Below are 14081 nucleotides of genomic sequence, written 5' to 3'. Positions count from 1 at the left end.
TTTATTTTATTTTATTTGCAGGGGGGCATATTTTCAAGCCATGGGTGGTTGAATTCATGGATGCAGAATCCATGGCTAAGGAGGGCTGACTTTACTCCACATGTGCTAGCCCTCTGGCCTTGAAGTTTACTCTCTTGAGTAATAGCTAACTATAGGTCCAAAACACACTGCAGAAATAATCCAGTTGAAGACCACTTTAACTGCCTCGGCTCAATGCTAGGAAATTTGGGGAAGTGTAGTTTTGTGAGACATTTAGCCTTCTCTGTCAAAGAGCCCTGGTGCCACAATAAACTACAATTCTGTAAGAGTAGGCTTAGGCTGACTGCCAAAGGTTATCAGTAGCTTTCCATGGTAAGCAGAAAGTCAAACCCTGGTCTCCTGGAGTCTTAGGCCCTGTGCAGACCGGCCATTAAGACCGACCTGGGGGTAGAGTCAGGACATCACATCCATATGATGCATGCCCTGGCTGCGCCCTCAGGGTGCCATGCAGCACAGCACGATGCACCACACAACACACAGCATCATGGTGCTCCCCTGGCGCTGCTTCCGCACGACACTGCACTGAAGGAGCACTATATAGCCACAGCTATTGTACCCTGCCCAGGGCACAAAAAGGACCTGCTATTTGTGGCTTATTTTCGCTCCGGTTCCTATGGCCCCAATCTGGCTGAAAAGGTGTCAGCTGGAGGCTGCCTCTTCAGGACTATGTGTACAGCCCCTTAGGAGCTTATCACATGAACTTTAAAATCATCTCAAGCGTCCCAGACTGGAGCCAGGATGTGGGATGGAGGGGGGAATTATCGCATGCTAAATCTCTACCTAATAGCCACCTGCCATCAACCCGGGTCTAAGCCAGGTCCCAACCATGCTCCGCCAGTCGGAAGCTTTACGGCTGACACCAATGCACCATGCTGGTTTATTCCAGTGGATATGGAACAATGTTAATCTCTTGCACAAAAAATAAGGAGACTTGTGAAACCTTAAAGACTATCAAATTTAATTTGACAGATATTTTCTTAGATTCATGGGATAGAGTATGCAAAAGCTTATATCAAATAAAATTTGCAAGTCTAATTGTAATTGCTAGTCCTATCAAAAACAGACACATTGCTGGCCCTCACATTTGTGGCTTTGACTTTACTAGCCCTCTGGATTCAGTGTGCCTTTGACAGGGGAGCCACCTGAAACCACAGGCATTTCTCTGTCAGCTTCAAATAATGCATCCAGCAAGTTTGGGGGGAGTGAGCTGAGCATGATGAGGCAGGTATGGATTTACAACAGCAGCAATATTTTCACCAAATGTTCCAAAACTTTTTGCTTCCACGTGGATTCTTGCTTGCTGGCAAGGGACAAATCTATGCATAGGATTGGCCAGTAGTATGGCAGGCCTCTTTGTCACTGACATTTACCGAAAACAATGATATAAAGGATATAATTGGTCCCATATAGGCAAATGCAAAAGAAAATCCAGTTCCCCAACTGCATAAATCAAGGAAATGTCGAAGAGAAAATACTGTGTCAAAAAATATGTGTCTCAATGAATCCCAAGAGGAAAGCTGAGAGAGAAGCACTTATTAATCAAGTGTGTCCATGAAGTGACAAAGTATTTAAATAAGAATGTAAAAGGCTAGAAATCGGTGAGTCAGTGGGTGTTTGGGGTTAAAGTCTCCATACGCTACTGTTATTTGTCAAATAACTTCCCTGGTGAGAAATTGGTTCATTACTCTGGATTTTCATTGAATGAGCAGTTCAATTCATTTTAGTGTTGTTGTTTTTTCATTTTGTTCTTCCCAACTCCAGAGGCAATATGTTCTTACTTCTGAATTCTGTAGAATTGCTCTGTGTGGTAAGAGACTTTTCAGAGCCAAACTGGTACAGGTAATGGACACTGAGGGAGAGGCTGGGATTAGGAGTTAAACAGAACAGAGGTTTTTAACCCATGATCTATAGACCCCAGTTGGGCTATCTTTAAGCTTCATCAGGGAGGAAGCATGAATTGGGCAAAATGAAGGAGAGTTTTATTCTTTCTTTTTCTTCCTGTTACTTTCAAAATTGTGCTAGGGAAATCTTTGTCAAATTATTTTATTAAGATGTTGACTGGAATCCTATTGCAAAGGGATTCTGAATGCATCTGAGGAAGTAGGCTCAAATCTAAAAAAGCTCATGCTACCAACTTTGATCTTTCAGATCTTTCATAGCTACTTTCATCATTCTTTCATCATTTCATCTACCAACTTCTGTTTTTCATAAGTGCTGCAAGATCCCTTTGCATACTGATTTTCCAGACTAACACAGCTATCTCTTTGAATTCTACAGCCATGGAATCCTATTGGGTTTTTTTCTTTATTGTGTGCTTTCAAATCAGTTTCATCTTATGACTGTATCCTAGTGAGGATTTATTTAAGGCAAACCTATCATCAGTTTTCTTGGCAAGATTTGTTCTGGGGGGTGGGGGTGGCTTTGCTGTCCTGTGAGGCTGAGAGAGTGTAACTTGTCTGAGGTAACCTAGTGGCTTTCCATGGCTGGGTGTGGATTCAAACTCTATTTTCCCAGAGTCCTGGTCTAACACTCAAACCATTATACTGTGCTGGATCTATTGAGACCTTATGATGCATAAATCTCCCTACAGAAATGGTTGGACATTTTTATCCAATGTGAAATTTTCATATTCAGTTCACAGGTGTGGAAGTGGAATTCTACATGGCCTGTCACTGTGCATCCAAGTCATGGTCCAATACTCCCTAAAGTCCAATGCTCAAACCATTACCCCATGCTTGCACATGTGGCACATTTGGACATGCAATCAGTTGTGCAACATCCTCATTCAGCAAAAAATTGGTTCATTCAGTCTTGAACTCCACACATGTTACACCACTCTGATGCAGAATCCTGACCATTGTTACATTCTAAGCAAGCATAAGGTGACACAGGATTACTACTCTACACAGTCAGGTGCATTTGTAATAGCCATCATTGCCATTTCATGGCTCCATAGCTTTCTTCATATTCTGAAAGAGATCTGTGACCTTTTATTAGGATATCTGGCTCAGAGTTTGGTGACAGTTGTATCTCTCTGATAAAGAGCAGGTTTTGCATGGAAAGTCCCAAGTTGTTGTTGCTGTTGCTATTTATTTATTTCATTTCTTTGCCACCTTTCTCCCAGAAAGAGACCCAAGGCAGCTCACAAATACAACCATTTAAAAACTTTATAGTAAAAAATTAATAGACAATTAAAATCAAGTAGCAAAAAAAACAGTATCAAATTACAAAAACATTCAAAAGTTAAAACCATAACTAAAACACACACCATATAAAAGCCTCCCTGGCATGACTATACATTAAAAGCCTGCTTGAATAAAAATGTCTTTGGCTGCTGGAGAAAGGAAAGCAGGAAGGTTGAAGATACCAATATTTTTGCATTCATATTACAGCCTCACAGGAACACTAAGGAGATCATAACGTCCAGGAATCCTAGCGGGAGAGAAGCAGGATCTAAAAGACGGAAATGGGTGTTATCACATTTACCTGTGGCTGTAAACAGCCCATATCCATTCAGGCAGCCTATCTGCAACCTGGACTTCTCCCGCGGCTTTTTCAAGAATGGAAAAATCCCACGTCCCTCCTGCCAGGATTCCTGGGTGTGATAATCTCCACAGCTTCATGTGGTAAGGTTCTTTCTGTAGGGATGCACTTTTCCTTCATTTCATTCATCAAGGAAATAATGCATAATTTTAGCAAACTATTTGCAGTTCTTCCCATTGAGAATTATTTGCAGTTTGAGATTAATTCTGTGAAGAAGAAGAAAACACAGAAACAAACAGAAAATGTTGTTTTCTGCACAGAAAATGTCATTGTTAAGGACTTTCTGTGCAAAATTTGTACATTTTTTTGCAGACAGTTGTTTTCTGCACCAAAAGGACAACATTCATGTAAATTTTGAGCAGAATAAGTTCCAAAATGCATTTTTTCAGTCCATTGTTCTTCTTGTCTCTTTTCCAAACACTACATAGGCACATTTTCCCGTATTTTTAAAAATATGTATTTTCAAATATTCTTTCCATCTTTTTTTTCTTCTGGTTACAAATGTCAATATTCTACATTGGCTACTTCGTTATGTCTGGGTAACTATGCAACATTTCCTAGGCCCCCCCCCCCTTCAAGCTCACCTTAAGAGCCAGCAGCTGGATTGGGCAAAGGAAACCTGTCCAGCTTCCAACTGGGGCACAAAGAAGATGACATTTCTACCCCTTCCTGCCTTTGGGCATGGTTGTGACAAGGACTTATTATAGAGGTCTTGGGTCTGAGTGTCTAATTGCCTGATCCGGCTGCTGGCTCTTAAGGTACACTGGGGCATCATTTATGTGTTTTTCCAATAAGACTGTGTAGTCTTACTGAATACAGAGCAGAATTCAAAGATATAGCCAAGTTAGTCTGTAGAATTGGTATGTTGAGAGATCATGTAGCACCTTTGAGACTAACTGAAAGAAAGAAGTTGGCAGCATGAGCTTTCGTTGATTTAAGTCTACTTTATGAAATGCATGTGGAAAGCAGTGAACACAGAGCAGTTACAGATCCATAACTCTAGGCTATGAATCTGTTAACTGCAATAATGAATGCCAGCCAATCTCTTCTGGTTAGAATGTTCATTTCAGATAACATTAAAGAGACATATAGGAGGCCAGGCAGTTGTTTACAGCTAGCTATCTTCTATCTGGAACACAGTACAGTTAGTTTTGAGGAGGTATTGCAATGAGATACAATCCAGAGATCTCATCACAGCAACAACAGTTCTTTCATAATTTCTGTTTTAGACTTAGCCTAGTAAACATATTTAACATACAGTTGTATGAGTTGTTTCATGGTTTGTGCTTATTTGTTATTAACATTGTATCACCATTTTAATCAATAATATTACACACCTTATTCATGCTGAATCTATTGACCTTGGCTGACTCAGTGTCAAACATCGTTTTTCATTCAATCTTTGAAGAAAAAGCTGAGGCATGATAACATTCTAAATTACCAAATTACAACAAAGTATTTCCTAATTAGCAGAGTTGTGGTTCTGCATAACTCATGGCTGCCTGTCATATAAACAGAAGCTGCTCTCATCACCAAAGACACACTTTAGAAATGGAAGAGGAGGAGGAGTCTGTAGTTCATTCAATTATTCCAGAGTAAATTATGTAGGTGCATATTCTATCCTGTTTCAAAAGGCTCATGCATCAATCAGTAAATGTGTGTTAAAACCTGAAGCAGTTACATCTATGAAATATAATTCCCACAATCCCCCAGCCAGTTTGGGGATCCTGGATCTTGTACTTTAGGAAAATAACTCCTCTGTTCTTGGTAGTGATATAGGCTGATGCCTCCAACATCAGTGAGGTTCTGAATCTGCTCTGACTAGTCTGCACTTGAAAAGAGATATGTCAGGTACTGAACCTATTTCAGGGATAATATGTTGGATATTATCAGAGTAAAACCCAAAATAGATTCTCCACTGCACTAACACTGGAGATATCAGCTTCTCCTGCTCTGTAGTGATATATCTATGTGCTAAAGCCATTAATGTGCATATGCACTAAACCATATGTACTAGTTTAGGTGTTTTGTTCTATGTTTTTGTTTTTCCATTCACTCATCAGTAATCTTCAGTAAAGCTGAAGGCATTAAGAAAAAAATAAACTGCATTATAGGTGGGATTATTTAATCCAGAAAGCCACAGCCCTAAGTTTGCAAGACCTGAGCAGGGCTGTTAATAACAGTGTTTGTTGAAGGGGGGGGGGTCTTTTATTCATAGGATTATCATAGGCCAGACCTGACTTGATGGCTCATAACAGCAAACAACTTCCATACATTTGAAAAAATAGTAACTAGCATTTAAACACCAATCATCTTTCCATACGCTCTTTCTGCCTTACAAACGGTTCTTTTTGCTACTGTTCAAGTGACCAACATTGGTTGTTGTTAACTGCCCTAGAGTTGCCCCAACTCATGGAGACCTTGTGGATGAGATCTATCTAAGACCATCTGTCCTCCACTGCTCTGCTTAGGTCCTGCAAATTCAGGCCTATGACCTCCCTGATTGAGTCGATCCATCTGATGTGCAGTCTTCCTCACTTTCTATTACCTTCTACCTTTTCTAGCATTATTGTCATTTCTAATGTCTTAGAGCAGCTGATAGGTCCTCAACTGGGCCCAGCATTGATGTCTACGATACCTTTCCATTTAAAAAGAAGCCTGGTGCCACTCAAATCAGTACTGAAATGAGTGGTGACTGTCCAGATATACAGATTTGCTTTCTCTTTTGTGCATCTGTTTGATTTTAGGAAGTTGACTATGAGATGAACAGAGCTTTCATGCTGACTGTAATGGTATCTAACCAAGCTCCTCTAGCCAGTGGGATCCAGATGTCTTTCCAGTCTACAGCTGGGGTCACCATTTCAGTCACAGATGTCAATGAGCCACCCTACTTCCCAACAAACCACAAGCTCATCAGGTTGGAGGAAGGAGTACCAACTGGGACAGCATTAATGACCTTTTCAGCAGTGGATCCTGACCGCTTCATGCAGCAGGCTATAAGGTAAGATGAGAAGTAAAAAATGATGCTCTTATCTAAGTAAGACTAGAATCCTGTTGATGTCTTGTGCGTGTGTAAGCTCTCCTATGCAAGTGGTTGTACAATATCTGTATTTATTTTATACTGGTCAACAACCAGATAAATTTTACTACTATTACTACTGTATTCAGTTCAAGGTCATGGAAATTGAAATGTTTGTACAGTGTTGTTACATATGTGGTGTTCTGGTGTGCCTGTAGATATACATTTTGTTCAGCTGCAATTTTGGGTGTATCCTCACTAGAAAAATTACAGCACTTTGATACTACTTTTATTGCCACAATGTCATCCTATGGAACCTTCTAATTTGCAGTTTGTTAAGAAGTACTCAGAATTCTCTGCAATGGAGCATAGAACCATGACAGTTAAAGTGGTATCAAATCACTATATTTTTTTTTCAATGTGGATATACCCTTTGGCATTCAAAATAAGCCACATGGCACAATCGACACATAAATGCACAGTGCTATCTACCACAATCAGCACTACCAACCCCCAATGTTAGAATTTGATTCCTATCTCCTGAGGGAAGTGCTCCCTATTTAATATTTGCCCTTGCCTCTGTGGAAAATGAAGAACATGCCATGCATCATGTGGCAGTAGGTCTGGTTTTGTGACTCACAGTTTCATTAGTGGGGATTTAATGTAAAAGTGTTGTCTATACAGATGGCCAAGCCAGAAATATGTTACTACCTATTGAGGGCATATGTGGTGTACAGTAAAAGGTATAGCATAAAGGCTGATTGCTTGGATTCTAGAGTTGTATTGTTGTATATAGTTCTAAACAAGCATTTGTCTCATATATACACATTATGAATTAAATCAAGGTATTTGTTCCTCCCAGAGTGGAGCTATTTCAGCCAATTCAATGTAACAGCCAGATTTGTTAACTGATGCTGGTTACAGGAACCATATAATAATTTCCCCTCACTGCAAGAACTCCACTGACTGCTTGTCTGTTTCCAGCTACAATTCAAAGTGCTGGTTATGATACACATTACTGCATTGCCCCATTACTTAGGCTTCTAAAATCTTCAGTAGAGGCCCTTCGGTGAATGCCACCACCTTCCCAGGCATGACTGGTAGGGATGCTCCTAGATTCTGCTTTAACCATGCTTTAACCATATAATGTTTATGTACTTGCTGCCTGGTTCAGGCAAGGAAGATGGGATATAAATAGAGGCAACAGCAGCATAAACTAGAACAACCAGAACATTACCAATATCTTGAACCACCAAGCTCCCGGAGTTGACTCTAGGACTAATATAGATATGCAACACATGAAGATTGAGGGGACATTTTTGCCCTCCCACTAAGACGTAGAGACCTAGACCTTAGTGGACCACACACGCCTCTGATCCCATAGTGGCCTCCACAAGGGGAAATTCACCTCTCCACCTCCAGATGTAACATGCAGTACTTCTAGGAAAAGAGCTGGACATATTCCTACTCATCACAACTCAGTGTTGGGGAGCAGATTTGAGGGGACTTATGGTCACTGTATGCTCAGGAGAGACTTCTGAGCAATATGTAACGATGTAAAAATGAACTACAATGACATGAGTGAGGCTTATGCCATTGTAATTTATCAGCAGTATGCCAGCCTGTGTCTCTTCCAGAGATGGCATTCCACATGATCCTAAATTTGTGTGGCTGCTAAGCTTATATCCCATTCAGTCCAAGCACAGATCATTCTTATTTTCATCTTAAGAGGGAATTTCTAACTATCCTCCCCCACCCATCTTCCTGGCCTCACTGGTTATCTGTCTGCTTCTTTATTGCAAATGTTAGATATATTTGGCATAGCAGGAGGGCACACAGTGGAACAAGAGCTGGGGCCAATTAAACTTACATCACTTGTGACATTTTATAATCATTAGAGGGTTGAGATATTTCACCTGGGATGGAGCTGTCTTGAGCTGAAAATGACGGTGGTTACTCACTGCCTCTGCTTGTTGGCTTTGGACAGGCAGTGAAACCTTTAAGGACAGAGGGAACATCTCAGCTAACAAGGCCATTTTTCTTAGTTGTTTCATTTTGAAACTTCCGAGTCTTTGAACTGCTTCTTTGCCTCATGCACTTGGAACAGCATTGAGGAGTGGAGGTGGAAAACAGGTTGCCAGTCAGATGCAGTCTGTTTGGAATGTAGGGTAGAAAGGAAGTCATTTAGCTTGATCTATTCAAGAGGAGATGGACAGGGTGGTGTTCTCCTTCCAACAATTATTCTTTGATCTAGAAGCTTTTTTGCTAGAATCAGTGGTTGGGAGCTTGTATGTCAGTGGAGTGTTGAATCCACTCTGGGCTTTAGTCCAAAGTTTAAAGGAGCTATCTAAACTGCTGAACCTATTTGGGGACAAGATTCAGCATCTTGGCTAACTCCTGTAAAAAAAATTACACCCTAGATCATATTCATTGCCCCACTGATATGGAAATGAATAGCCTGTACATACAATTACCTTGCCCCTTCTGTCATAATAACCATGTGATGTCTCCTGTAGTACAACAGCAAGCACTGGATGGTCATTTTTGTGATTCTTACAGACCTTCTGCCAATTTCAGTATAGAGGGTGAGGGAATTATGCTGTTGGAGCCCTCTAGAAAGTATGGTTCTCTTCTAAAAACAGACTGCATGCTCCCTGTAGACCTTGCTGGCAAGTGTAAATAGAGACACTAAGAAATGTCATTGATCCATGGCAGTGTGAAGTTGTGTGACCTTCAAATGACTCCCAGATCCATTAAAGTTGCCCACTCGTGCCCTGATTTACATCTGAATATAATGCAAATGTCTACTGTGTTGGGAGTATAGTGTATACAAGTAGAAAGTTGATTGAGCAGAACAGCACCACTTGACATGGTCAATTTGCCCTGCTAGCATGTTGTTTCTACTCAGGCCAGTCCAAGAGATTTTGCCATCCCAGACAAAAGAAAAGAAGTTGCGCCCTTCCCCATTCAATACAGAGAAGCTGGCTGGACTGGCTGTCAAACCTTATTTCAACACTGATGATGGGACAGCATCCTCCACCATGCCTGAGAGCTGTAGACTAGAATCTCTTTTAAATTGCACAGTAGTAGTACTTTGGAACCATTTGGCTACAGCCTTTGGAGTCTTGGGACTTGTAGTGTCCTGAGAAAAGACAATAATGCTAGGAAAGATAGAAGGCAAATAGAAAGAGAAGAAAACCACAGGCCAGATGGATAGACCCAATTGGAGAGGTCATGGGGCTAAATCTGCAAGACGTAAGAAGGGCTATGGATGATAGGAGGACTTGGAGATGTCTCATACACAGGGTCACCATGAATTGAGGTCAATTCGAGGGCAGTTCACAACAACATACTTTAGAGTTCTCTGCCAGCCAGCACTCATGCTCACCAAACTACATATACCAGGCATTTATAGCATGCAGCCATGGCAATTAAAATGGTATTAAACTACTCTAATTCTGTAGTATGAAAGATACACAGTCTAGAAGATCAGGACAAGACTGTGTGGTGCATCTAGTGCTGTTCTCAAGCAGAAGAGAATGGCTAGGAGGCTCAGGAATAAGATCATCTTCGTGCCAGCATAACTCAGTGCCATATGTTCACAATTTGTTGCCTACCAAGCTTAATATAGCCCAACAGTCATATGTTATGTCCTGCTACAAAATACTTGATCATACTGTTTCTTTGTATTCTAAGGGAAGAGTCAAAATGGAACAGGTTTACAGTACAGCATTAGCCAGTTGCAGTCAGCTAAAATGGTGAAAATGCAAGTCAGAAAAGTATTGGCCATGCTAGATGGCAGATTCTAGAAGATGTAGTCTCAAAAAAGTTATATATTTCCTAGTTGTGCATTCAGCTTGGTGACTCAAATGTTCGAAGAAGAGCCTTAGTTCAGTGGCAAAGCACTTACATTCAGTGCCTTCAGGTGTGGGTGAGAAAGACTCCTATCTGCAACCCTGGAGAACTGTTGCTGGTCATTAGAAAGCAGCACTTCATTTTTTTGTTCAGAGCTCAATGGGAGACTACTTCATTGACCTCCTGAGCAGTGTTCTAGCTGGAGGATGGCAAAATGAAGGCATTGCTTCCCCAAATAAGAATTCTGCCTCTCAATGAAATTTTCTTCCAGACTTCAAATTTCTATCATTGCAGAAAGTTAAACACTGAAAATCATTCACACCTGGAACTCTTGCATTTTCTGTAATCACATTCTCTCTGTAACCTTCAGTCCCATATCCCATCAGCAAGCTGCAATAGTTTTGATTTACCTTAATTTTCATCATTTCTAGTTTTGATTTAACTTTACTTCAGCGCTTTTTAGATATTGTAATTCTTCTCCATTTTCTTAGGAAAAAATTGTCACATTTCAGTGTGGTGGTGGTTGTGTGTGTGTGTGTGTGTGATTTTACAGTGATGTTTTTGTCCAAAAATAATTTGAGACATTCTGAAAGTTGGGGATGTCCTGATAAGCTGGGGGAGCTCATAAAATGGATTGAAGCCACATGTTGCCAGTGGGGCATATTTTTTCTACCCCTAAAGGGCCAGGAGTCTGAAAATCAAGAATGCCAACATGCTAACCCAACCTTATTTTCAAGCCACATTAAGTATGTGTCATTGGAAGAGACTGCCATGTATTTATCCTTGCTGTCTGCAGATACTCTAAGCTGTCAGATCCTGCAAACTGGCTGAACATTAATGCCACAAATGGTCAGATCACCACTGCTGCCATCCTTGATCGTGAGTCAGCCTATATTAAGAACAATGTCTACGAGGCCACGTTCCTGGCAGCTGACAACGGTAGGACCAAGTTCCACATCGTTCATGCTTCAATAATACCGTAATGTGATGCATTAACAGGAATGATGCCCTGACAGAGTTGTCAGTATAAGTTAGGTTTTTCCCCAGGTTTACTAGTTTTAAAAAAAGAAAGACAGAAAAACCTCCATGAAACTGCGGTGGGACGTTGCCAGAGTAAATTAAATGTGTGAAATATTCACAAGCCACGATGAAGGGGAAACTGGGGCAAGTGGGAAAGAGACTGGAAATGTGAAGAGTCTTGCCATATGTGGGTGAGTGGAGAATGGAAAATGCAGAAGGATGGGTCAGGAAAAAGAGGTGGTCTGCTATCTGTTTCTAAGTTTTATTGCAGCCCAGAAACTACTACTAAGCATAGAAAGAGAGATGTTTCATCAGGAAACCAGAGAGAATCTGGAAGTGAAAGAGAAGGGATTACAACAAAACTGTCAACACAGAGAACAGAGGTATCAAGCAAACCTTTTAACTTCAGGAATGGGCAGATCTTAGGTGTGTGAGTGATCTATTTTTCACCCCTGTAAAACTTCAAGGTCCACCAAATAGGCAAGTTCATAAGAGGCTAAGAAAAGTTGACAGTTTTGATGGTGACAATGATGATGATGCATTTACATTTCAGACATCTTTTTCTAAAAGAAGATTCAGAGCACCTTATAATTAAAACAAGCAAAAGTGTGCATGTACACTAACATACACATAATATAAAACACCCTATAGGAAAAATTATAGGAATTAACAATTTGCTTGGGGTCAATATGTTAAGATGGATTCAAAACAATTTACAAATTATTAAATCAGTACAGATTTAAAACTACAAAAACATTAGGTGTGTGTGCATATGCACATTACTTAAAAATAATAAAACAATGTATACGATTAAAACCATTTAAATTTTTAAGGACTTTTTAAAGGCATTTAAGATATTTAGCCTTCTTTGCCAAAGAGCTCTGGTGCCACAACAAACTACAAATCCCAGGATTCCATGGAATGGAGCCATGACAGTTATAGCAGTGTCAGACTGCATTAATTTTGCTGTGCAGATTAGACCTTTTTCACAGTAAGAACAAAATTGCTAAAATTACTCATTGCTTCCTTCAAGAATTACATCCCTATGAGACAGCCAGTTAAATGGTACAAAAAGAAGGTACTTTCTACCCTTTTACTAAGACGAAGATACAAATACAAATAAAAGGGGTAAAATTGTAAAGATTCTAGAAAACTATGTTATTGATAGTCATGTGCAAACTAATTTTTACAGAAAATGTGCAATTTATATATGCATAAATTAAAACTGTTACTGGTTTAACAATATTCCTTACATCACAAGATTAGAAAGACATTGTGGTAAATAGAAAGATGGATATAGGATCCATTCCTCTTTAATGTGGTTTAGAGAAGCATGCAATGTAAGTCAGAGTGTGATGGTTTGTGAAGGATGGTATCTAGCCCAAAATGATCCGGGAGTTTATGACACTGGATAAGATTCCACATGTATTGTGACAATGTGCCTTAAAATATACTTGGGAACTTCTTCAGTAGATTTTGCATCCACTAAAAGGTTTAGATGTAGCATTACTCTAGTGAATTCATGTAATATAATATGTAAAGTTTCAGCCCTTGAAAGATGTAGAATCAAGTGTAAGGAAGCCTTTCCAACTTGCAGTATTGATCTTTAATTAAACTAGAAAGAATTGGAAGGCTTAATCACAAAAGGGAAACTAACTTCTGATGACATGATTTCATTGCAATCTAGGCTTCAACCTAGAACTAAGGTATGCTACAGTTACAGAAAGTGGCAAGCTTTCAGAACTAACCATGCAATACTGGTGGAATATTTTTACTGGATATTCATGATAAGCAGTTGCTCTTCTACAACTTGAATTACTCATAATAATTGGTTTATTTATTAAGATAGCATATGTATTTCAGTAGTTATGATGTAGATAACTGCATAAGTAAACAGTTTCTTTGTCCAAACCTGTATGATTAGTGACATACTGTCAACCAAGAAGAACAATATGGGTGAATTTTGTATTCATTGATCAGAGAGGAAGACCTGGAGAAGTAATTTGGTACAAGTCAATGTGACAGCTAGATCTGGTACAGACCCAAAAAGACTGCCAACTGAAGGAATGTCAGCCTTCTCCTGCTGCAAAATACCACTGAATTCTGTAATGATCAACCCACCATGATGGATTAAAATGAATGACAGCAGTGTGGGAAAACAGCACTGCGAAGGCTCCTCATAACAGTCACTGTGAGATCTTGATATCATAACTGATTATAAGGACCTGAGTTTAGATCAAAATTTAGGTATACTTATAGTAGACCCATCAAAATTAGTGCATCTTGAATTAGGCTATTATCACAGTGCAGAATTTATGCAGTTTGACACTGCTTTAATTGTCATGTCTCCCTCTGATAAAATCCTAGGGTTTGTAGTTTGTTGTGAGCTCTATTATAGAGAAAGTTAAATATCTCACAAAACTACAAATCCCAGAATTCCATAGAATTGAGCCATGGCAGTTAAAGCATTGTCAGACTACATTAATTCTGCAGTGTAGATGCAGCCTTTGTCATTATTAGCTTCAGTCACATTGATTTTAATGGATCTACTTTAAGTTATATCCATTTCTGAATCCAGAATTAGGAGTAGGAAATATTTGTGAGT

The 14081-nt window shown here is 39.8% G+C and overlaps 1 protein-coding gene across 14 annotated transcripts in view; it reads left to right on the top strand.

Moving 5' to 3' along the window:
• CDH4 (cadherin 4) overlaps nucleotides 1-14081 on the top strand; it is a 1166202-nt gene that overhangs the window by 1110788 nt on the left and 41333 nt on the right. For all 14 annotated transcript variants that reach the window (XM_042462689.1, XM_042462688.1, XM_042462685.1 and 11 more), the window contains 2 exons: nucleotides 6330-6583; nucleotides 11253-11395. In XM_042462689.1, the coding sequence (XP_042318623.1) occupies nucleotides 6330-6583; nucleotides 11253-11395 (397 nt within the window). The remainder of the gene's footprint in view (nucleotides 1-6329; nucleotides 6584-11252; nucleotides 11396-14081) is intronic.

This window comes from Sceloporus undulatus, chromosome 4, assembly GCF_019175285.1.
Source record: "Sceloporus undulatus isolate JIND9_A2432 ecotype Alabama chromosome 4, SceUnd_v1.1, whole genome shotgun sequence".
NCBI classification, from domain to species: domain Eukaryota; kingdom Metazoa; phylum Chordata; class Lepidosauria; order Squamata; family Phrynosomatidae; genus Sceloporus; species Sceloporus undulatus.
The sequence above is the reverse complement of the archived record's forward strand: the minus strand, read 5'-3'. Positions and strand labels throughout refer to the sequence as shown.